At 35.5% G+C, this 25,160-nt stretch overlaps 1 protein-coding gene and 1 long non-coding RNA gene across 2 annotated transcripts in view; one reads left to right on the top strand and one right to left on the bottom strand.

Annotated features, from left to right (window-relative positions):
• The first annotated feature begins 318 nt into the window (after nucleotides 1–318).
• Nucleotides 319–25,160, top strand: part of FOXK1 (forkhead box K1) — a 124,967-nt gene continuing 100,125 nt past the window's right edge. Inside the window, exon 1 of the mRNA XM_031941038.1 lies at nucleotides 319–1,004. Coding sequence (XP_031796898.1) covers nucleotides 400–1,004 — 605 coding nt within the window. The 5' untranslated portion in view covers nucleotides 319–399. The remainder of the gene's footprint in view (nucleotides 1,005–25,160) is intronic.
• Nucleotides 7,518–12,059, bottom strand: LOC116419676. Its single transcript, XR_004229953.1, has 2 exons — nucleotides 11,862–12,059; nucleotides 7,518–7,730 (listed from the first exon to the last, which is right to left on the bottom strand). It is a non-coding gene; the product is annotated as an uncharacterized LOC116419676 (long non-coding RNA).

The following is a 25,160-nucleotide window of genomic DNA, read 5'->3' as shown; positions in this document are numbered from 1 at the left end:
GGGCTACTGCGATCGGGAAAGGGCTGCTTACGACTGCACGCCGAGGCCGGACGGTCCGCATCTCCGCCCTCCAGTCCCCAAGGCCGCACCCCAAGCTCCACAGGCAACCCCAGCCCAGGGTACCGCGGCTCGCCTAACTAGATGGGCCCAGAAAGGTTAGGAGAGGCGAGGCGGGGCGGAGCTTAGGCCACCGAGGCTGTGCGGCTGGGCTCGGCGTGGCTCCGTTCCGTGAGCCAGCGCGATCCGCTCCGGGTTTCTACGCTTGCCTCCTCCCCCACCCGGCCCGGCCCGGCCTTTCCTCTCTGTGTCTCTCTCTTTCCCTCCCTCCCTTCACTGCCTACCCCTCCCCCTCCCCTCCACCCGAGCCGCCGCCTGGGGCCGATCCGCGCAGCTCCGAACATGGCTGAAGTCGGGGAGGACACGGGCGCCCGGGCCCTGCTGGCACTGCGCTCGGCGCCCTGCAGCCCGGTGCTGTGCGCCGCGGCCGCTGCGGCCGCCGCTTTCCCCGCGGCGCCGGCGCCCTCGCTGCCGCCTCAGCCCCAGCCGCCTCCGCCGCCGCCGCCACCGCCGCCGCCGCCGGCGTCCGCCGCTCCCCGGCGGCGCCCCAACAGCCGGCGCCCCACGCTGCCGCTGCCGCTGCCGCCGCCGCCGCCGCCCGCGGGCCTGGGGGGAGCCCCGGCCGGCCCGGCCGCCGGGGGAGCGGCGGCGGCGGCGGCGGCGGCGGCGGCGGCCTCGGTGCGGCAGAGCCCCGGGCCGGCCCTGGCCCGGCTGGAGGGCCGCGAGTTCGAGTTCCTCATGCGGCAGCCCGCCGTCACCATCGGCCGCAACTCGTCGCAGGGCTCCGTAGACCTCAATATGGGTCACTCGAGCTTCATCTCCCGCCGCCACCTGCAGCTCAGCTTCCAGGAGCCGCACTTCTACCTGCGCTGCCTCGGCAAGAACGGCGTCTTCGTGGACGGGGCCTTCCAGCGAAGGGGCGCCCCGGCCTTGCAGCTCCCCAAGCAGTGAGTAGGAACCGGCGCCCGGGGCGGCGCGGGAGGGGCCCGGGGACTGCCCCCCTCCCCTACGCCAGGCTGGGCGGGCGGGGGCTCCCACGCCCCAGCATCCATGGGACCCCCAATACACACACACACATACACACGTTTGGGGGCGGGGAGGCCCAGGAGCAGCGGGGTAGGGGTTGAGCCCGGCGTGGGGTGTGAAACGTGGCTGTTGACCTTCCTCTTCCTCCTTCCTCCCTCATATACACACACATACACACACAGAGACATGCAGCGTACACACACACACAGTTTTCCCTCCACGCGGAGGCTGCTTTGGGCAGATGAAACATCACCTCTCTTGGTTGGGAAGGTAATGTCAGTGTGGAAGGTGGGGGTGGAAGGCTGGGTAATGTCAGTCTCAGCCCCAGGGGGCCTGGAGGGAAATATGTCATGGTTTTTCCAGGAAAAGAGAGCTGTCTATTGGATCCTGAGAGTAGCTGGTAGGGAAGGGTGCAGCTTCTTTCTGGAAAGATTGAGAGAGAGTTCCATTCCCAGGGGAGGGTGTTAACCTGCCTAGGAGGCTGAATTCTTAGGAGGTGGAAGAGAACGTCCCTGAAGACGCTGTTAGCTGTGGGGGATAGTTATGGGTAAGGGAGTGTTGTGCTACCTGTTGGGTAGGGACCTAAGGCCAAGTGAGAGCTTTGGCTTCAGGGAGGGAGAGAGGGAGGCAAGTCCGAGAAACTGGAGCAGGGATATTGTTTTCACATCCTTGGGGAGGAAGGGGAGGTTAGTGGCAGCTAGCATAGGAAGTGCTTGCTGTAACTCAATTTATGTACCTTTAAAATGGCTATAATAAAAATAATACCGGCCTCCATACCGCAAAGGGATATTAGTTTTAATTAAATAGTAGTTACAAAGTGTTCATGAAAAGCCTCATAGAGCAACAACAGTTATTAACCCTTCTGTCAGGAAGGAGGAAATAGCTAGGCTGATAGGCCAAGGCATGTAAGAAATCTTTCATTTCAAATTCTGCCCCATCTCTGCCTGGCAAAGAGAGTCGGTGATTAATTTTTCAGGCGCATACCAGTTAGTGTATTTCTTGTGTTCTTTGGATACCCCCAACCCCCTTTGCTTTCTGCAGTAAGTTACCTTTTGTTATCTATAGTTAAGTGTTCAGTTACTTACTACAACTCTAGAAGCATGGCCCAAGCTTTCTTGACAGCCTAAAATATTTTTAATGTAATAACTTAAAACATTCCACTTTTCCCCCGCTGGATTTTTTCTTGTTTTAAAGAGTTGTCTTTTAACTATCTAATCTTTCTTTGTTGTTGTTGTTGTTGTTGTTGTTGTTGTTGTTGTTGTTGTTGTTGTTGTTGTTGTTGTTGTTGTTGTTTTGTTGTTGTTGTAATTCCTTTGGCTCAGGGTTTTTCTGTTCTCTTAGCCCTAAGGCTTTCTAGTTTGTTTATGTAAACTTGATTTCTAATTTTTTAGGCTATTGATTTTCAAGTGTCTAGAAAGAGCTGCTACTGTCACCTCTACTTATGACTATTAAGAGAACATGCTTTTGTTTTCCTTAGGGTTTAGGGAAGGAACAATGTCACAAAATTGAGAAATCTTGAAAAATAAAATAGCTTTACTACATGCTTTATTTTTCTATATTATCTTTTTAGATAAACCCCTACTGCAGGCTATGAAGCTTCTTCATGACATAATTTGCTTTTAGTTTTTTTGTGAATTGCCCCTTCCAACAGTTGTTCATCTTCCCTTACATTTCTATTTGAGATCTGTTTCTGTTAAGACAACTTTGTAATTTGTGTTTTTTAAGTGCTTTCATCAACAGTCTTGTTTTTTCAGCGTTTCTTACCTTAGTCATGAAACAAATAGACTTCTGCCTGCAGGTGGCTTACATATTTATTGAAGCATTTTAAAGTTTGTGGACATTTTACATAGTATTATCTGAACTGTTTGAGGTAAGCACCATAGAATGTTAGACATTTTAGAGATGAAGAAATTGAGACTTGGAGAGTTCAAATGACAAGTTTATAGTGATACATTTAGGAACTGACAGCACAGCAAGTGTTGGAGGCAGAATTTGAACACAGGTCTTCCTGATTTCAGGTCTAATATTTCTAAAACATGCCTCCTCTCTGTACTGAATCTTAAGTGAAACGTTAAGGTAAAATTCTCATATATTGTTTCTGTAACTCAAAAGAAAAGAGTTATACTTGTGCTTCCTTTCATCACTCACTTCATGATCCAAATTTGTGATTTTTAAAAGTCTTTAGGTGTGTGGTGCTTTGTAAATGTATATAACCTCCAAAGACTTGTATTTTTATTTGATATCTCCTAAAGAAATATGGTTACTTTTGATGGATTAAGCATTAGATCATTTCCTTATTTGCTATTGCAATTGTAAACTTTAGTCCAATGTGCCAGTCTGCTTCCAGTTTTTTTCAGCAATGGTTCTGAGCAATATTCTTGGTGTCAGTAAAGTAAAATTGATAACAGAGAACAAACATATGAGGGAAAAGGGTACTCATTTCTTCTGGTACCAACAGATGTTGTTTTGCTGGTGTAGTATGGAAGATAGTGGAGCTATTTATTTAGCAACTGAGTTTTATATCTTTTCATTTTAAAAATTTGGACCTCAGAAATGTTATTCAAAATAAAGTATTGTAATCTTTACTGAAAATCCATACTGAAATGGCCTTTTTTTTTTTTTCAGGACAGCAAAGTTTTAATTTTCAATTTTCTTCAGGAAGAAAAGGAAAATTTAGCAGATTTTTTTAAAGGCAGTAATCTGAGTTTTCAGGTTTCAGAGTTATTATTTCTGTGTTTTTTCAGTATATATATTCCCTCATTTGCTGATGAATGATGAACAGTTCTGTCAGCAGTGCTTGGACTCCTGAGTTCCATTACAGCAAATTATCCAGATTCTTTTGTCTTATTGAATATTGTTTGCAATACATGGGGCACCATTGCCTGGAGCTTGGAAATCTTTTCTTTTCATTGTCATAGTAACTGCAATAATTGGATTTGACCACTATTCAGAACTTACCAAATATGTACAATCTCTAGTAGATCACTAAAGATAGGAGTGTAATAATAGACTGGGTAAGCTAGTATTGACTTGTTTAATGTTTTTTTAGTGTTGCCATAGTGTTATTTGATCAGTTCTCTAGGATTCCATTTGGCTCTACAGATATAGGTGAGATATTAACCATTTATATTGGAGAAAAAGTGACTGCTTCAGTCTGGTTTCCTGAAATGGACTCACTAGCAAGTGCTGTTATGTGCTTTATTTTTAATCACTCATGTATCTGGGGAAAAAAAAAAAAAAAAACAGAGATTGTACTAAGTGGCTTCCAGGGCCTTCTACTAGCTCTGTGTTCTGATAGATTTATATGATCTGATATGTTTATATTTTGATATATTTTTCGTTTCTGTTCATGTTAGATTTCTTATATGAAAGAGGCAAAAGATATACAACTTGGAACTTAACTTTTACTTTTGTACACAATCATACTGATGCTTGTGAACCTATTATTTTATCCTATGCTGTGCAAATGATTTTATTTAATTACTCACCAGAAAGACACATGAATGGCAAATTCTGTGGATTTCAGTTTGTAGAAAGAATCATACTGTATCAAAGTATTTATGTGTAAATGACAGAATACAGTTTAACAATTTAAAGGAACATTGAGGTATTGATTATTTCTTTAGATTATAACGAATCACTTGGAGATGAGCAAATAAATAACCATTAACTAATCATCAGATTGAATGAATTTGAAGTTTTCTGGAAAATGTTTAAAATCCCAAAGCTGACTTCTCATGTGTTTTTGTTTTCACCATTCTGGCAGATATATATATATATATATATATATATATATATATATATCTGTCCAAGTACTAGCATGATATAGGCAAGTAATACAAAGATTCAAAGAAGGGGAAAGCATGGTTGACTTCCTGGAGGGGAAGGATTTGGAGAATTTAGATTGGTGAAGAGAATGGAACTTACACAGGAGGAGGATCATTAGCAAGCTAAGGTCAGATTGGATCAAAGGGTCAGTAGATTTTGTGCAAGATGAGGTTGAATCTGAGCTGGAATGCCTTTGTGAATCAGTCAGACTGAGAAACTGGGATTTCATACATAAGCAATAGGGGAACATGATAGCATATTGGGAGATATGAAAACAGCATTAAATCTTGCAGTATTTATTATTACATATTGAAATGGGTATCAGATTAGAAGCAGGGGTAATAATTTAGTGACTATTATAATAATCTACTTGTGCATGATATTGCAAATAGAAATTTTTCCAGGGATGAATTTTAGAGGTTTTTTGGTAGGGATGAATTGATCAAACTTTGTGTCTTTAAGGATGTCCAGGACAAAGGTGATGGGCTGCAAATTCTAAGATTCAATGTTATTATAATTATTATTGCTAACGATAATATAATAGCTAACATTTATATAGTGCATTAGGTTTGTGAATCACTTTTAGGCTTGCAGAGTGAATAGAGAGGAAGCTCATCAGCCTAGAATCAAAGTCTTTGAGAGTATTGGGGAAATGACTTTGAAATTAGTAGATGACAGCCATAAGGATGGGAGAGGGTGGTATAAACAGTGACTCTGCTGTGTATCACCTTTGTGACCTTTGGAAAAAACAACTTTACCTTTCTTTCTACACAATAATTTGTTCAACTTTAAAGGAGAGGGGTTGGACTAGGTGACCTCTTAAGGTGCTTCCAGCTCCAAATCCACAATTGTGTGGCACTGTGAATCAAATTATTTAAATTTCAAGAACCAGGAGAGAATGTTATTGATGGTGATTGGAAATTTAGGAAGAGGAACCAGTTTGTCAGAGCCAGGTTGTCTGAGAGAGAGATGAGTATTTTGTTTTCAGCATGTAGCTACAAATAAAAACCTTAATTGTAGAGCTTCCTTGAAATATCAAGTCTTCATTCTGGTAAGTTTAGTTGCTGTTTGAAAGACTTTATTTTTTCTTCCTGTATGCTGGAAGCTAAACCTGAAATGATGTTAAAAAAATTTTTTTTTTTAAAAACTTTCAGCAGCAGCAACTTTTTTTTTTTTTTAAGTTTTTTTGGAAAGTATGGCAAATTAAGGTATTACAGTAAAAATAATGCTAAAAATTTATAGCATTTTCTGTTACCTACTTCATCTCAAGTTTTTGGGCTTTCCAAACAACCATGAAAATTTAAAATATTTTCCATCTTCTGTATAAGGTGCGGTGCGTGTCATTGATCATGTGCTATTTTCTTCAGAGTGAATAGTTGAAAGCCTTTTTCCTATTGGGAAAGGGATAAATAGAATTTGTAGGTGCTAAGTACATGATGTGGGCTACTAATGTCATATTTAATATTTTTTAATGATCTTAGATAAATTGTGTCAACACAAGATTTTAAATTTGATTTGAAGATAAAGTAATTAGTTGCAGAGTTTGAGTGTTAGGAAACTTGTCATATTAATGATAACTGAGATGATCAAATGTTTAACTTCCGTAATCTAAATTTAAAATAGTTCATATTAAAGTGAGGTTATACCAAATAATTTTACTTTTAATTCCTTGAAAATAGTCTTATAATAAAATTTGTGAGATTTTGGAAGCTAGTTCTCATTACTCCTATAAATTTATTTTTTTTCTACAGTAAGCTCATTCTTGAGTTCATAGTTGTAATATACAAGGTACAATGTTGGTTGATAAAATATAATAGAAAAAAGGTTATGTAAATTTATTTCACAGATATGTAGCAGGATATGAAGATCCTTATTTTTAATAATTATTGAATAATGTTCAAGGAAAATTACATCTTTTGCATTTTATACTGTAATGTTGATAAGATGAACCTATTTAAAATTATCTTTTTAGCCTCAATTGACTGATTTCTAAAATATAAAGAGTACTTTTATCTTTTCCTTGGTAATTGTGTAGATTAGTCTATTAAATGTTATGCTGATAATGTTCTAGATATTCTTGCTAATAAATAGAGAATATTTGTAAACGTGTTGTCCAACATTTACAAAAAATAAAACAAGCTAACCAATAAAAGTTCAGAAGGAAGATGGGTATTTTATAATCTGGATGAGGTGTAAGAAACTTTTGGTTTTTTGAAGTGTCACTTAAAACAGTTTCATCACTCAGTGACTGAGGATGCGTCCTCATCTCCAAGTTATGATATTCCAGAGACCCTGGATGTTCCCTCTTAACAATTTCCATGATGTGGGCTAATTATTGCTTGCATTTCTGAGAAATGATTTTGCATTATATTTATTCTTGAAACTTAGTTGTCTCTGTTGCCAAAGTTGGAGAAGTAGTTTTTGTAGTGTTTTGAGATTGCTAGATAGGAAGATCTGTGGGAGTCGGTGTTATTATGTAGCTCCAAGTTTACTGTCTACACATGGAATGACTTAAGCTGATATTTTGACCAAAAGAAAAAATTAACTGAGATAGACAATTTCTTTGGAAAGGAGGAATAAATATGGCATTTTAATTTTTTATTGCATTTTTGTGGTTTTCATGTTGAATAAAATTTTCAGAGAGAAGGCAGCATGACATGATCAAAAGAGTTGGCCTAGGGTCAGGAAGAACTGGGTTCATTATATTAACTGCGAACCTGAAATGCTTTTACTCTTCATCATCCTCTTTGGAGTTGTCTTGGCCAGGTGCTGGAGTTGTTTGTTGTTTTCTTTTCCAGCTCATTTTATAGATGAGGAACCTGAGGCAAACAGGATGAATGAAGTAAGTGACTTTCCCAGTAAGTGTCTGAAGTCAGATTTGATAATATCAGGTTATCTTGACTCTGGGAAGTGGGGGGGATTCATTCTATGCACTGTGGCACCTGTTCTTGTTTACTCTTATTGTCCCGGATAAACTTTTCAAGACTAGCATTCCCTGCCCCTTGCCTCAAAAAAATCAGAAGAAAAAATATTTTCCCCTCTTTAATGTTATATGTATATGTACTAAATATTGTTTTCCTTGTTCAATCTTCCAGAGGAAAAAAGCATCATGATATGGTGATGTTTTTACTTTTAAATTGTCGTGGAACAGCTTATTTTTGGAGAACTAAATAATAAGCAAGTTTAATCTCTTGTTATGAAATTAGCCTGATTAGCATATTGTGATATGATTTGGTAAAATTTAGTAAGTAGCTTTAAAAAAACAAATTATTTTATAGTCAATTCTTGACTACAAAAGTATTATTCACTAACTACCCATGTGAGGTGGTAGATCATTGCTTTTCCAGCATGTTTTGAAGGCTTTTTCTCCTAACCATTCTAGTTTGCTGTCTCATTAGTACGACTGATGTTCCCATTGGAGTTCAATGTAGAAAGAGAGGATTTATGTCCATAGAGTGGGAGACAACATGGTATAATGGAAAAAGTGTTGGCTTGGAAGTCAGATGCTTTAGACTCCAGTTGTGGCTAACCCAAAAGGTCACATTATCTTTTTGAGCCTATTTTTGCATTTATAAAATAAAGGAGTTGGAGTAATATGAATTCTGATATTCCTTCTGGCTCTAACATTCTGGCTACTATAATTGAAGATATGCCTTAAGATAGTAAGTGTAGGTTTTTTAATTGAAGTCTACTTTTCCTTAATCACAGATTTACTAAAAATCTTGTCTTCCTTAAATTTCTTGAGTATCCTTACCAAGGACATTGATTGTTGTGCAGTTAATATTTCCCATTTTAGATTGTTACATTACTTTCCAGTACAAATCAACTTTGTGAGTTTGGGGGATTTGAGCCAGTTTTTATTATAGCCTAATTATCTCTAAAAAGCCAACACCTGAGAATTGGAGGGCCACAAAACCACTAGATTGTGGCCATTCTTCCTTAAAGAATTCTCTTTTTCTGAAGCCAGAGAAAAGAAATGAGTGAATCAGAAATAAGAATACAAAAGAGAGGAGAGAAATAATAGGACTAGTGGATTAGGAAAAGTTAAAGAAACAGACCCCTATGTGTCCTATATGTCTATAATGATAGGACATGTGGGATGGATTGTATAGTCACTGAATAATCCGGAAGGTGTAAAAATAATTCTGGATCTGGAGTAAGAGATCCTGTTAGTACTGAAGTGACCTTAAGCCAGTCATTTAAGCTCTTGCATTTCATTGTCCTCCTTGATAATGATGAGAGGAGGGTGGGTTTGGATTATAACGACAGTGTGTACCATGCTTTGTAATGAGCATTTTACAATGACTTTTTCATTGATCTTCACTACCACCCTGGAAGAGAAGTGCTATTATTATCCCCATTAGATAGATGAGGAAGCTATGGCAGATAGGTTAAGTGACTTGTCCAGGGTCACACAGCCAATAGGTTTTGGAGACCATATTTGAACTCAATCCACTCTCTATCCACTCTATCCACTGGGCCATTTAAGTCTTCTGATTCAAATTTATGATGCCAGCAACTACTGCTTTCATACCTAGAAAGATAGATACTTTGCTTGCCACCTTAAACTCAAGATGTCTGTTTCATCTTCCATTATGAAAAAAGTTTCCTTTCAGTATTGCCAGTACATCCTTACCCAAGTTCCTTAAGCTTTCAGCCAGAGATCACATTTATCCTCTCATAAAATTAATTTAAAACTTTTCAAGAAACATTTAAATTCTATTCAAGATCTTGTATTCTGATAATAGATTCCTTAGAATAAAGTTTAGAATTGAAGCAGCTATTTCAAACCGTTGCTAGTGAATACCCAGAATTCCTTACTATAATTTCACAGTTATAGACAAGATAACTAGCTCTGGCTAAAAAAAGGGAAGGGTGAGGGAAGAACTGTTTTTACTCCTATTTAAAGTGAGACAGTACCCCTTGATTGTACTGATTGGTCTGCAAAGCAACAAAAAACAGGATGTCTATCCTTTTCTTTCCACTTATCTTCCCTCCCCCCCTTCCTAAAAAAAGTAGTAGCTTGCATTGCCAGCAGATTGAAAACAAAACTGAGGCTTTCCCATTATTGTTGATAAACAGTTTGTGTTTGAGAGAGTGAAGATTGTATTCTGGCTCATGAGGATAAGTAGCCTGAAGTGCTCTGACTTCAAGCCCAACTCAGAGGTTGAAGACTGACTTTGCAGAAGACTTGAATACAAGCTAGAATTCAGGGCAATTAGATAAAATAAGTTAAGGATTAGAGAAAAATACAGCATTTTATCTTACTTGGCAGTTTTTAGACACTGATACACGTTCCTTAGTAATTAAAGAAATGAAAATCAAAAGAATTTCAAAGATCATGCCAATAAAACTAGTAAAAATGAAGATTGTGAAGCTTATTCTTAGGGTTGTGGAGAAACAGGTACAGTTAACACACATTTCCAAGGGAACTGAAAATTTGTTCAGTCTTTCTGGTGAGTAATCTGTCAACATACAATAAATATTTTTACATGCAAAGCTGATAGAAAGGACCACTTAGAAGATGGCTTCACAAGTGAATCTGAAAGTGGCATGTTGTTTACATCCCAGCTGGGGCAAATGAAACTATAGCTAGAGGTAATCTTGGTCTAGTTGAATAATTATTGTGAGATCACTTGGTCTTAAAGGATGAGATCCTTCATCTCTGCTCTATTTTCCCAACCATCTTACAATTGTAAACTCCTTGAAAGTATGGGCGGTTTACAGTATCTCATTTTGTCTAGTATAGTACTGTGCACATATACAGATATACCCACAAATATATGTTCTTAGGATTTTAGAGCCAAAAAGGTCATTAGAGATCATCCAGTCCAAATATGTAATTTGATAATTGAATTACTGTCTAGAGTAGTGTTCATAGTTAAATTTCAGGAATTTATCAGGTCCATCCAGGTTAGCTGGGGACTTGTTTCTCTGAAACAGAGAGGAAGCAGGAGCAGGAAGACTTCTGGTCCAGAACTTAACAAGTGATTATATTGGTACATGAAACTGCATATGAGGAATATTATTAAGAAACAAGCAAGACAATAAATGCACACATGATTACTATCTAAAAACAAAACTATGTACACTAACAAAGCTAGAAAAATGAAAATAATGTTAGATTTACTTTCACTAAAGTTCTTCTTTGATGCCTCATTGTATTGTGGGATTGATCCTTTGCTTTGGTAGGGTATGTTAGTAGAGCATTTACTCTTACTGATTTTAACAAGCTGACAGCGCTTCAGATTGTGGGTCTGCTGATGACTGTTATCTGAGGCCAGCCTAGATAAGCTTATGATTGTCTCAGCATCTGTGTCTACAGTCTGAATCTTAAATGTATGTATAGTCTCTCATAATAAAAAATCTTTTATTAAGTTAACAAACATGTACCTGTAATATGTAATGTGTTGTGCTAGAAAAGATACAAAGATATTTGATGTTTTACTGCTCTTAAGAAATTTAATGTTATAGTAGAAGAAATATGAGAAGTACACAAATAGGTTAAGCGCATAAGATTATCATAAAGTGCTATGAGATCAGACAAAAGATTTTTGCTTTCAGTTTGGGGGGGCGGGGATAGAGTATAAATTAGGGAAAACTTTTTAGAGACGGTGACATTTGATCTAGGCTTGAGGAATCAGTAAGATTTGAATAAGCAACACTATTTCAACAGAAGGCACCCAGAAAGAGATAGGGCTATGTTTCATATAATAAGTATGCTCTCTTCCCCCTTTCCCCCCCTCCCGCCCCCACCATATGGTAAACTCCTTGAAGTTATGAGCTATATTTTTACTCTGCCTCATTTTATCTAGTACATATTGTGCACACATGGTCATACAGATGAATACACAAATAATAGTCTTAGAATTTTAGAGCTAAAAGGGACTTTAGAAGTTATTTAGTCCAAACTTCCTCAGATAACTGAGACTTGGAGTAAGTAGAATTACTTCCTAAAAGTCAAACTGCCTTGTTTCCTTTTGTGTGGATATTCTTATGCAGATATCTTCATCTTCATGCTGGATTTCTCTCCTCCATTCTTTTCTGTATCTCCTTTAGCATTTCATCATAGTTAAGTATCTCCCTCTGCTTTGACAGTGAACATTTCTGTTGAGTATATCCCAATCTGATGTATTGACTTTCTTATGTATTCCTTTCTGCTCCTTAAATCCACAGCATAGTGGATAGCTTCATGACCACAATGTCTATCTCTGTGATGTCATAAAAGTACACTAGATCTGGAATCAGAAGAGCTGGGTTCAAACTCTTCATCTAGGGATAGACTCCTAGATTTAACACTTGGCTGCGTGATCTTTGTCTAGTCACTTAATATTTCTAATCTTAAATAATTTTATCTATAAAATGGGGATAATACTTGTATTATATGTCAAATTGAATGTGGCTTAATGATTACTTGCCTGGTTTCTGCTTGCCAGTATGAGGGCATGCAGATCTCATAATGTCATGGAGGGGAAAAAAACCCCAGAGTTTGGCCTAGGACCTTTTGAGGCTAATCCTAGAATTAACTTGAATCCCTTGACACCCCCACCTTTCACAAATAATTCAGTTTTATTTTATTTTCAGTTCTGAATTCTTCCCTTACCTATTGAGAAGGCAAGAAAAACAAAATCCTTACAATCATATTTAGTCAGGCTAAAACATTCTCTATTGGCCATGTCCCCTCAGAAAAAAAAATCTGTACTGTTCATCACCTTTTTTTTTTTGGTGGTAGTTAATATGTTTCATCATGAATTCTTTGGAATACATACATACAATATGAATTGTTCTCTTAATTTCACTTCACATCATTTTTGAGCAAGCCTTCCCAGATTTTTCTGGAACCACTCCCTTTATAATTTCTTACTCACAATATTACATCACATTCAATGGCTGAACATAATTTGTTCAGCCATTTCCCAATTAATGGACATCCCTTCAGTATCCAATTCTTTGCCATCACAAAAAGAACTAATAGAAATATTTCTTTACAGATATGGGTTGTTTCCCCTTTTAAAACATTTTTTTGGAATGTAGACTTACTAGCAGCAGTATCCCTGGGGCAAAAATGATACACAATATAATAGAATTTTGAGTGTCATTTCAAATTGCTTTTTAGAAAGATCTTGACCTGTCATAGTTCCATGAACAATGCATTTAAAATACCTGTTTTCCCACAGCCTCTCCAGCATTTGTCATTTTCCTTTATGTCAACTTTGCCAGTCTGATGAGCTTGAGGGTGATACCTCAGAATTGGCATTTCTGTAATTACTAGTTATTTAGAATATTTTAAAATACGGCTATTGATAACTTGTATTTTTTCCTCTAAAAATTGCATGTTTATATCCTTTGACCATTTATCAATTGGTGAATGGCTTTTATTCTTATGAATTTGACTTAGTTCCCTGTATAGCTTAGAAGTGAATCCTTTTATCATAGAAACTTACTACAAAGATTTTTTTTTCATGTTTGTAAATGTAACTTCTTGTTGAATTTTTAAAAAAATGTATGTAATCTAGATTATTTTTCTTACTGTGAAATTATTTTTTTTGTCATTCTTTCTTCTATTCATAATAAGAATAGGCAATTCCTCCCATGATCCACTAATTTGGTTATGATTTTACCCTTTATGTCTTATTAATCATGGGCTCATTTGAGTTTCTGATGGTATATATAAAGTGTAAGGTATTGATCTATATACTAGGTCCTACCATTCCACTTTCCTATTTTTGCAACAGTTTTTGTTAGAGTTCTTGTCCTAGCAGCTAGAATCTTTGGATTTATCAAACACAATGTTTCAGTGCTCATTTATTCCATTATATTTTGTATCTAATCCTTTCTACTGATCAACTTCTCTTTTTCTAACCCACTACCAATCTGTGTGTATGTGTGTGTGTGCGTGTGTGTGTGTGTATTTTTTATTTTTATTTTTTCACAATTACTGCTTTGTACTATAGTTTGAGATCTGGTACTTCTAAGGCTTCCCATCCCATTTTTTTTTTCATCATTCCTTTGATATTCTTGATCAAACTTTGTTCCTTCAGGTGAATTTTGTTATTATTTTTTCTAGCTCTATAAAATAACACTTTAGTAATTTGATTGGTAGGACACTGAAAAAGTAAATTCATTTGGGTAATATTGGCTAAGGATACCCAAGGGCAATTAATATTTTTTCTGTTATTTGGATTTGTTTTTTTTTTTCCCTGAGGCAGTTGGATGAGTGACTTGCCCAGGGTCACACAGCTAGGAAATATTTAGTGTCTGAGGCCAGATTTAAACTCAAGTCCTACTGACTTCAGGGCTGGTGCTCTCTCTATCTATTGCGCCACCTAGCTGCTCCCATTATCTTTATTTTTTGAAGTGTTTTATAAATATGTTCATATAATTGTATATGAACTTATGTATATTACTGCAAGTAAACTTCTAAGTATTTTATGTTGTTTGTTTTACATTATTTTAAATGGAATTTATTTCAAGAAGAAGATTTTGTTGGAAAATTAATATACAAAAATTTTTAAAACATTTTTTCTGGTTATACATGTACATTAATTGTTAAAATACATATTTTTTTTATAAATCATGTTGGGAGGCAGCTTTTGGGATAAGAATTCACTATTTGGCAAAAACTACTGGGAAAATTGGAAATTAGTATGGCAGAAACTAAGCATTGAACCACCCTTAACACCATACACCAAGATAAGGCCAAAATGGGTTCATGATGTAGACATAAAGAATGAGATTATAAATAAATTTTATTTATAGGATACATAGGATAGTTTACCTCTCAGATCTGTGGAGGAAGAAAGAAGTTGTGACCAAAGAAGAACTACAGATCATTATTGATCACAAAATATAAAAAATTTGATTATATTAGGTTTGTACAAACAAAACTAATGCAGACAAGATTAGAAGGGAAGCAATAAAGCGGAAAAACATTTTAAAAGTCAAAGGTTCTGATAAAGGCCTAATTTCCAAAATATATAGAGAATTGACTCAAATTTATAAGAAATCAAACCATTTTCCAGTTGATAAATGGTCAAAGGATATGAACAGACAATTTTCAGATGAAGAAATTGAAAGTATTTGTAGTCACATGAAAAGATGCTCCAAATCACTATTAATCAGAGAAATGCAATTTGAGAGACAACTCTGAGATACCACTACACACTTGTCAGATTAGTGAAGATGAAAGGAAAAAATAATGATGAATATTGGAGGGGATGTGGAAAAACTGGGAACTGATGCATTGTTGGTGCAATTGTGAACGGATACAGCCATTCTGAAGAACAATTTGGAACTATGCTCAAAAAGTTATCAAACTGTGCATACTCTTTGATCCAGCACTGTTACTACTGGGCTTATATCCAAAAGAGATATTAAAGAAGGGAAAGAGACTTGTATGTGCAAGAATGTTTATGGCAGTCCTCTTTGTAGTGGCCAGAAATTGGAGACTGAGTGGATGCCCATCAATTGGAGAATGACTGAATAAATTGTGATATATGAATGTTATGGAATATTATCATTCTATAAGAAATGACCAGCAGGATGGTTTCAGAGAGACCTGGAGAGACTTACATGAAATGATGCTGAGTGAAATGAGCAGAACCAGGAGATCATTGTACATGGCAACAAGAAGACTATACAAGATGACCAATTCTGATGGATGTGGCTCTCTTCAACAATGAGATGATTCAAACTAGTTCCACTGTTCAGCGATGAAGAGAGTCAGCTATACCCAAAGAGAGGCCTGTGGGAACTGAGTGTAGACCACAACATAGCATTTCCATTCTTTCTGTTATTGTTTGTTTGCATTTTTGTTTTCCCTTCTCAGGTTTTTTTTTTTTATTTTTTTTCTTTAATAGCCTTTTATTTACAGGATATATGCATGGGTAACTTTACAGCATTAACAATTGCCAAACCTCTTGTTCCAATTTTTCACCTCTTACCCCCCCACCCCTCCCCTAGATGGCAGGATGACCAGTAGATATTAAATACATTAAAATATAAATTAGATACACAATAAGTATACATGACCAAAACGTTATTTTGCTGTACAAAAAGAATCAGACTCTGAAATATTGTACAATTAGCTTGTGAAGGAAATCAAAAATGCAGGTGGGCATAAATATAGGGATTGGGAATTCAATATAATGGTTTTTAGTCATCTCCCAGAGTTCTTTTTCTGGGCATAGCTGGTTCAGTTCATTACTGCTCCATTGGAAATGATTTGGATGATCTCGTTGCTGAGGATGGCCTGGTCCATCAGAACTGGTCATCATATAGTATTGTTGTTGAAGTATATAATGATCTCCTGGTCCTGCTCATTTCACTCAGCATCAGTTTGTGTAAGTCTCTCCAGGCTTTTCTGAAATCATTCAGATTTTTTTAAAACCTTTTTTCTAAATCCGATTTTTCTTGTGCAGCAAGATAACTGTATAAATATGTATGCATATATTGTATTTAACATATACTTTAACAGTATTGGACTATCTGCCATTTAGGGGAGGGGGTGGGGGGAAAGAGGGGAAAAGTTTGAACAGAAAGTTTTGCAAGGGTCAATGCTGAAAAATCACCCATGCCTATGTTGTGTAAATAAAAATCTATAATAATAATAATTAAAAAATCATGTTAGGAAAGAAAAAAACAAGAAAAAGGGGGGAAAATGTGAACATAGCATGTGTTGATTTACTTTCAGTCACTAATAATTCTCTCTCTGGATGCAGATGGCATTTTCATATATAGAAATTAATCATTTATTTTATATTTTATATCCTGTGATGGTACTAAAGTTAATTGTTTTAAATAGTTTTTTAGTTAATTCTCTAAGTAAACCATCACAAAGTTTCTCTAAGGAAATCATGATATTTATTAAAAAATAAGTGGTATTTCTTTGCTTATTATTATTCCTTGATTTTCTTTTCTAAATGGTATGGCTAGCAATAAGTACAACTACAGTACAATAACATTATTTTACTACAATAATTGTGGTACAATATTGAATGTTACGTCATAATAAGCATTCCATCTTCATTCCTGGTTTTATTGGAGAGACTTCTAATTTGTCCTCATTACCAAAAATGCCAGCTCTTGGTTTTTTATTACTATGTTTTCGTGTGTGTGTGTGTGTGTGTGTGTGTGTGTGTGTGTTGTTTTTTAAATAGAAATGGGTGCTATATTTTGTCTAAAACATTTTTTTGCGTGACTATGGAAATAATAAAATTCTTTTTGTATTAATGTAGCCAGTTATGCTATGCTTATAGTTTTCCTAATATTGAACCATCCCTTAATTCCTTGTACAGATTCAGTCTGGTCATAGTGTATGATTTTTGTGATATATTATCATATGTGATATGTCTTCTTTCTAATATTGTATTTAAAATTTTTTGCGTCAATATTCATGAAAGAAATTGACCTTTAGTTTTCTTTCTCTATTTTGACTTTTCCTGCTTTAAGACCATATTTGTTTCATAGAAAGAATATGATAGGACCCTTCTTGTTTTTTCAAACAGTTTGTGTAATATTGGAATTAGTTGTTTGAATCGTTGGTAGAATTTGCTGGTAAATCCATCTTATCCTGGGTTTTTTTCTTGGGAGTTTTTTTATGGCTTGCTCAATTTCTTTTTCTAATACAGCTTTATTTAAATGCTTCGTTTCTATTCTGTTAATCTGACAGTTTATGTTTTTGTAAATATTCATTTTATTTAGTTGTAATTTATTGACATATAATTGGGAAATAGCTCCAAATAATTGCTTTTATTTCTTTTTTTATTAGTTGTGAAATCACCTTTATTTTTGATCCTGGCAATTTGAATATTAAAAAAAATTAAAATAGCTAATGGTTTTTCTAAAATCAAATTTCTAATTGATTGATTTGTTCATTTACTTTTATAAAGCTTCTTTTTCCTCCTTTGTATGGGCAAATTTCTACTCTGTTCTAATCTTTTTCATCAGAAATGCTTGGAAATCTGTACTATCTGTACTATCCTTCAAGAATGACTGGTCCACTATCTCTGACCCTTGCAAGTGGACTCAAATAATGAGTAACTTCTTAGTTATAGGAGGGAAGGAGGGGAATTTTGGTAGTTCTTCAATCACTCAGCTTCCAAAAAATCATATTGCTCCCCCATACCTCAACTATATAATTAATCATGTGGTTCTCAATCCATGATATCACTAATGCTATAGAGTTGTTTTTTTTTCTCATCTACTCTTTGATGTTCTTTGTCCTTTGCCTATAAAAAGGAAGTTTCATCTTCATTTCTGGGACTTTGATTAAACTGAGGCAGGCTTTGGCCCATCTCTTGGCAGGTAGTGCTCCTATTAATAAAATGTTATCTTGCTTAGAGAAAATGGGCCTCACTCTACCTTTGTTGAATTTCACATGGAACAATTACTTTTAGTAGCGGCTGCTAAATAATGCATGATCCTGACTGTGGCTCTGTGGTACTTGAATTCTTTGTTTCTAGAGGTTTGCAGTATTTTTTCCATGACCCAAAAGTTCTAAATTTTGGCTTTAATTTTCCTGTGAATTTTCATTTCAGAGTTTTTCTCAGGATGTAACCAGTGGATCCTTTCAAATTTTACTTTACCCTCTGGTTTTAGGATACCTGAATCTTTTTTTTTTTTATGACTTCTTAAAATATGATGTCTAGCCTCTTTTTTTAATGGCTTTGATACTTGTGATTTAAAGTAAATTGTTCTATTTTCTTTTTTTTTTTTTTATTATAGCTTTTTTATTTACAAGTTATATGCATGGGTAATTTTACAACATTGACAATTTTGTTCCAATTTTTCCCCTCCTTTCCCCCATCCCCTCCCCCTGATGGCAAGTTGACCAATACATGTTAAGTATGTTAAAGTATAAATTAAATTATTGTTCTATTTTCCAGGTCAGTTGTTTTTCATATAAGATAAAGTCATTCACATTCATTTGGGTAATTCTCATTTTCAAATTCTTTTCTTCAGTAACTTCTTGTACGTCTTTTTTTTTCAATTAATTCAGTCCAATTCAGTCCAATTTTCTTATGCTCATGTCTTTTTCTCTGGATCTTGCTGCTGCTTCCATTTTTTTTTCTCCCAACTGCTTTTGTTTGATTTTTAAAATAATATTATTTTAGCTTTTGCTTTAATTTCTAGAAATTCTATAATTTGGTTCTAAGCTGAATTTTCTGAAATTATGCCTGTAGATTTTCTCAAGTCATTCTTTTCTATGATGTTCGTATCTTGAGTTTCCCTGTTACTATAATAATTTTGTGATTATGTTCTTTGTTTTTCCAGTCTACTTCTTGATTTTAAACTTCACATTGGTGTGAGGCTCTTCGTATTTCTGAAGCAGATGGATTGCTTGAGCTTCTGTCCTCTTACATCTTTCTGCTGCTTTCATATTTAGCTCATAGTGGAAGCCTGAAAGCTTTCAGTGCTCCTCAGAATTGTATGATGTAGATTGAAAGTCTGTTTTCTGCCATCCTGGTTTGAATTAGTTCCTGTCCTTGTTTGAGGTTTCAACAGACTCTTGCTAGACTCAGCCACTATTAGATTGCTGAGAGTTTTTATAGATTGATGGAACTGTTCATTTCCCTTTCATCTAGGAGCCCTGCCCTGATTATTTTATTTAAGTACTTTTATAAAGTCCATATCTGACTTACTAGTAGCTTTGCTCCTGGGATTAGAGCCATAGAGCTATAATTTGCATTTAGAACTTGTTCTTTGGTCTGTATATAGCCAGGGCCCTAGCTCAGGACCACTCCTCCCAGCCCTGATACTGTGACCCTAAACTGGGTGGCAAATGACAACAATTCCTGTATTAAGTGTTTGTTTAGGAATTCTCTTGGATCTCTTTCTGTTCTGATACTTTTTTCCCTGGTCACCTGTCTCAGCTTCCTTTTTAATCCCTGGTTGTTGACCTCATAATGGGGTGTCCCCCTTTTCCATCCTCTCCCCTTCTCCAATGTCAGCAGACCTTTCTTAAAAATGTTCTGTACTAGAAAAATGACTTGTAGCTTCTTGGTTTTCCCAATCAGAAATCAGTCTGATGTAATTTCTAACTCTTTGTCAAGGAGGCATGCTAGTCTGTCTAGGCTAAAAGTCTTCCTTTCATTAATTTATTTTGACTGCTTCTGAACCTATCATTCTTTTAGGGTTTCAGTATACCACACACTTTTTATACAGGTTGGAGGTTCACTAGTTTTGTACTTTGCATATATCCTTATATTTTCTCAATATATCGATCAATTAAGCTGATTTTTTTTGTTTTATTTCTTTTTAAAAATACTATTTGTTATATGGGATGCACTCTATTAGGGACAAGAGGAGGAATACTGGGGGTGGGCAACTGTGGAAATATAAAAAAGACATCAATAAAAACTTGTTAAATATTTTTCTTTAAGGAAAAGGTATATGAGGGGACAGAATGGACAGGTGACACAGTGTCTGAGACCACCAAGGGTTTGGTAAAGTAAGAAAATTTGAGTGAGAAGAAATTTTGTTCATTTGTGGATGTAAGAGAGAATACAGGCAAGGCTTTTTGGAGGAGTGACACCTGAAATAGGTCTTGATGTTTGGGAAAAAATAATTTTTTTTAAGTATTTATTTTTGTAAAATAAATTCTCTCTTCTACTTACTGCCCTTTTCCTAAATGAACAATGAAAAAAAAAATCTTCGTAATAAATATATATGATCCAGCAAAACAAATTACCAAGTTGATCGTGTCCAAAAATGTATATCTCATTCTTCAGTCCTATGGATTTGTATTTTATTATTGCATTGATCAGAATTCTAAAGTCTTAAAGTTGTTTTGGAATAAAAGAATTTTAATAGAGGAGGAAAAACCACTTTTTCCCCTTGCTGAGTTCTCTGATAAAGTTAATTCTAGTATATCTTGAGTGCCTTAACCAACCACTTAAAGTTTTCTGAAGAATTAATGAAGAATGGAAGCAATAAGGCTGTTTATCCTTATGTTTTATGAACTCTGCAAATGAATGACTTTATTGATATATATATATGTTGAAATCCAACATGAATATCTATTGGTTCCTGAAACTAGATACTTGGAACTGCTGATTAAGAGGAATTTAAAGGCATATAGAATCATAAAATTTAGGGCTGGAAGGGAACTTAGTGGATATCTAATCCAACTCTAATCCAACTTATGTACCAAGGGGGTTAAGAATCTTTTTTCTTCAAGGTCAAGATCGTAGAGCAGGAATTCAAATTCAGGGCTTTTGACTCCAAAATGTTCCTAGTGCTTTACCATGTTGTAAAATTGATTAATTCTTAAATTATCTTTCTAGGTCTTAACTTATCCTTTCAGTAATCTCTTTCTCTATGTGTTATTATCTTTAAGTAGGAATTGGCCTGTTATGGTGCTTGCATATTACTGCAGTGCTACAAAGATAAACTAAGAGATTAATCAATCAATTAGTAAGCATTTACTAAGAATTTATCTGGACCATATTCTATTCTAGGCACTATGCTAAGCAGTGGAGATAAAAAGGCAAAAACAGTCCCTATCCTCTCAATTAAATGGAGGGACTTTGTAGCAGTAGTATATAAACTAAGTAATTTAAGTGTTTTGTCAGTTGAAAATGAATCTTTTTTTGTTTGTTAAGTATACATTGCTTAATCATTTTGGGAGAGAAAAATCAGCAAAAGAGAAAAACCATGGGATCGATTAAAACAAAAACAAAAAAAGAAGTGAACATAGCATGTGTTGATTTCAGTCTCCTTAGTTCTTTTTCTGGATGCAGAAATTTTCTATCCAAAATATATTGGAATTGCCTTGCATCATAGAATTGCTGAGAACCAAGTCTTTCATAGTTGATCATTGCACAATCTTGATATTACTATGTACAATGCATTCCTGGTTCTGCTTGTTTTGTGCAGCATCAGTTTATGTAAATCTTTCTAGGGCTTTCTAAAATCAGTTTGTTCTTCATTTTTAATAGAACAATAATATTCCATTACCTTCATATACCACAACTTGTTCAGCCATTCCCCAATTGATGGACTTTTACACATTTTCTAATTCTTTGCTATCAAAAAATTGCTACATTTTTGCACATATGTGTCCTTTTCCCTCTTTTATGATTTTGTGGGATACAGACCCAGTAATGGCATTGCTGGGTCAAAGGGTATGCACAGTTTTATACCCTTTTGGGTATAGTTCCAAATTGCTCTCCAGAATGTCTCGATCCGTTCATAATTCCACCAATAATGTAGTAGTGTCCTAGTTTTCCCACATCCCCTCCAACAGTCATTATTTTTCCCTTAGCCAGTCTGAGAGGTGTGAGATGGTGCCCCTCCTTTCAGCATTTCTCTCATCAGTAGTGATTTAGAGCATTTTAATGAATCTCCTTTCAAATGTATAGTAAGGATCTAGCTCTAAAAAAAATTTGATCTGATCATTTGAGGAATGGCTGAGTAAGTTTTGGTATATGAATGTAATGGAATATTATTGTTCTATTAAAAATGAGTAGACTTATTTCAGAAAAGTCAGGTAAGACTTACATGTACTGATGCTGAGTGAAACAAACAGAACCAAGAGAATATTATAAACAGTAACAACAAGATTATGATCATTTGTGATGTGCTCGGTTCTTCTCAACAATGCTGTGATTCAAGATCAATAAATTTGGGAAGGAACATGCCCGCAGAGAGAACTATGAAGACTGAATATGGATTTGAAGCATAGTATTTTCACCATTTTGGGGGATTGGTGCTTAGTTTTTTTTGTTTGTTTGTTTTTTGTTTTTTTTTTTTTCTTTTTCATAATTTTTTCCCTTTTGATTTGAGTCTTCTGGTACAATATGACAAATATGGAAATATGGAAAGAATTGCACATATTTTAACCTATATCAGATTATTTGCTGTAGAGAAGTAGGGAAGAAAATTTGGAACACAATTACAAAAATAAATGATGAAAACTATCTTATGTGGATATGGAAAAAAAAATTGAAAAATAAAAAATGATTTAGTTTGATTACTCAGTATGTCTGTGTTCTATAGCCTTTGATTGTATTTTAGTGAGAAAAATTAATTTTGTAATTTAATTAAAGCCATGTAGCTTTTTTTATTGAAAAAGGAATTGAAGAAGCTTTCTTTAAAGTTATCTGCAGGATATGATTTGATTTTAGTTTTACTTATGTTTACAATCTTCCAGAAAAAATAGCATTAAAATTTTTAATAGAATATGGAATCATCTATTCTTGGCTTGGATATTTTTTGAGAGTCCTAAAGCTTTTCAGACATATCACACACTATCATAAAATAGTTCTTAATGATTTATATGCCATCCTCTAAGGTAACTTTCCATGAAGAACCTACAACTTAATGTCATATATATCTTTTATTTTAATATGTCTCATCATGTGGTGGTATGGTAGAATAAAGCAGATGGAGAAACGTCTTTGAATAATTGCTGGAAGACTTTGAGAATTTCTGTGATCCTGTTTTGGGATTACTAATTCTGGTAAATTTTTAATGGATTGCTATCCTTCCTAATTATTTGAATGATCATTCATTGCTTCATTGCTTCTTATGCTAGTTTAAATAATATGGCATTCTTGATCCATATTGAAAGGATTCTTAATAGATATTTTTGAATGAAGCAATAGACATGTTGTCTGTTATAATATTGTGTAATGAGATTTATGAAAATTGATTTCTGAGTGCCATATATTTAATTGTTTTTATAACAGATCATTATAACAATCTGTCATTACCTTCATTAAAGTTTGGCACTGTTAAGAATTTATAAGCATGAGAATGGCTATTCTTCATGGCATCTTTGTGATATAGCCCAGATAAGGCAACTGAGAATAAAGGTTAAGATGACTAGGCCAAAGCCATAAAGTGAGACTATGGTATTTTGCTACCAGATAGATCTATATGTTTAAAGACCGACAATTTCTTTGGTATTTGGACTCTGACCATTCACATTTAACTTTATATGATTCCTAGTTTTAAGAGTTTTTTTTTTTAAATGTTAAGCTTTGAGCCAACTTTTACATTCTTTCACTCTTTTCAAGAGGCTTTTTAATTCTTTACTTTGTTCCATCAAAGTGGTATCATCTGCACATTTGAGGTTGTTAATATTTCTCTTGACAACCTTAATTCCATCTTCTGATTCATCCAACCTGGCATATTACATGATGTACATGCAAGTTAAATATAAGTTAAATAAATAAAGTGACAGTATACAGTCTTGTCATAATACTTTTCCAGTTGGTTTAAGTTCTAACTTGTTTCTTGGCCTACATATAGGTTCCTCAAAAAAAACATAAAATAATCTGGTACTCCCATCTCTGTGATTCGCAGATCAAAAGCTTTAGTATAGTCAGTGAAACAGGAATAAATATTTTTTCTGGAACTCCCTTGATTTCTCTAATATTGGCATTTTGGTCCCTTGTTCCTTTGCCTCTTTGAAACCAGAGCCTGCTCTTCTGGCAGTTCTCAGTTCATATATTGCTGAAGCCTACTTTGTAGAATCTTAAGTGTAACCTTTCTAGCTTGTGAAATGAGCATAATTGTTGAATAATTTGAAGATTTTGTGGTGTTCTTCTTTAGAATTGAGACATAGAATTTGGGAGTTTTTGTCATCTTATGTTGAAGTGCTCCTAAATAGTATTAAGACTAGAATGAAAATAACTGTACTTTATTGCCAATATTTGTTGCAGACGATTTTTAAAAATTGGAACGGAAAGATTGTGCAAATTAAATTAACATATACTTTGATATTCAATGATTTCAAAGCAAAGGTGGGAATAGGTAAGGATGGCAAAAATTTTGTTAAAATATATGGTTTTGAAATAAGAAAAAGGAGTCAAAGACTTATACACTACATAAAAGCCTCTTAGCTAGATATTTTGAATACTTTCCTTCACAAATGGAAGGCAGAAGAAATAAGCAATCTGAATTCAGAGCTCTAATATATGTGGTTTTGTAGCAGCCCATCTTTCTACCTGCCAACATTTAAGAGGTCTTCCATTTTTTTCCAATCCAATGGCCATCATTGCATTTTCCAAATTTGCTTGTATATTAAGTGTAGCACTTTTAACAGCATCACTTTTTAGGGTTTTAAATAAATGCTTATTGTTACCAGTGCTTCCTAACTTCCACTTGACTTAATTCTCCAGGATGTCTAGCTCTAGAAGTTATGGGTGATAAGATCCTTCCTGTATAGTTCTTTTGGGTACTTTTGCTACCTCTTCTTAATCTCTTCTGCTTCTGTTAAATCTCTATCATTTTTGTCTTTT

Source organism: Sarcophilus harrisii, chromosome 1 (genome assembly GCF_902635505.1).
Source record: "Sarcophilus harrisii chromosome 1, mSarHar1.11, whole genome shotgun sequence".
NCBI classification, from domain to species: domain Eukaryota; kingdom Metazoa; phylum Chordata; class Mammalia; order Dasyuromorphia; family Dasyuridae; genus Sarcophilus; species Sarcophilus harrisii.
This window is presented reverse-complemented; position numbering and strand designations above follow the sequence as displayed.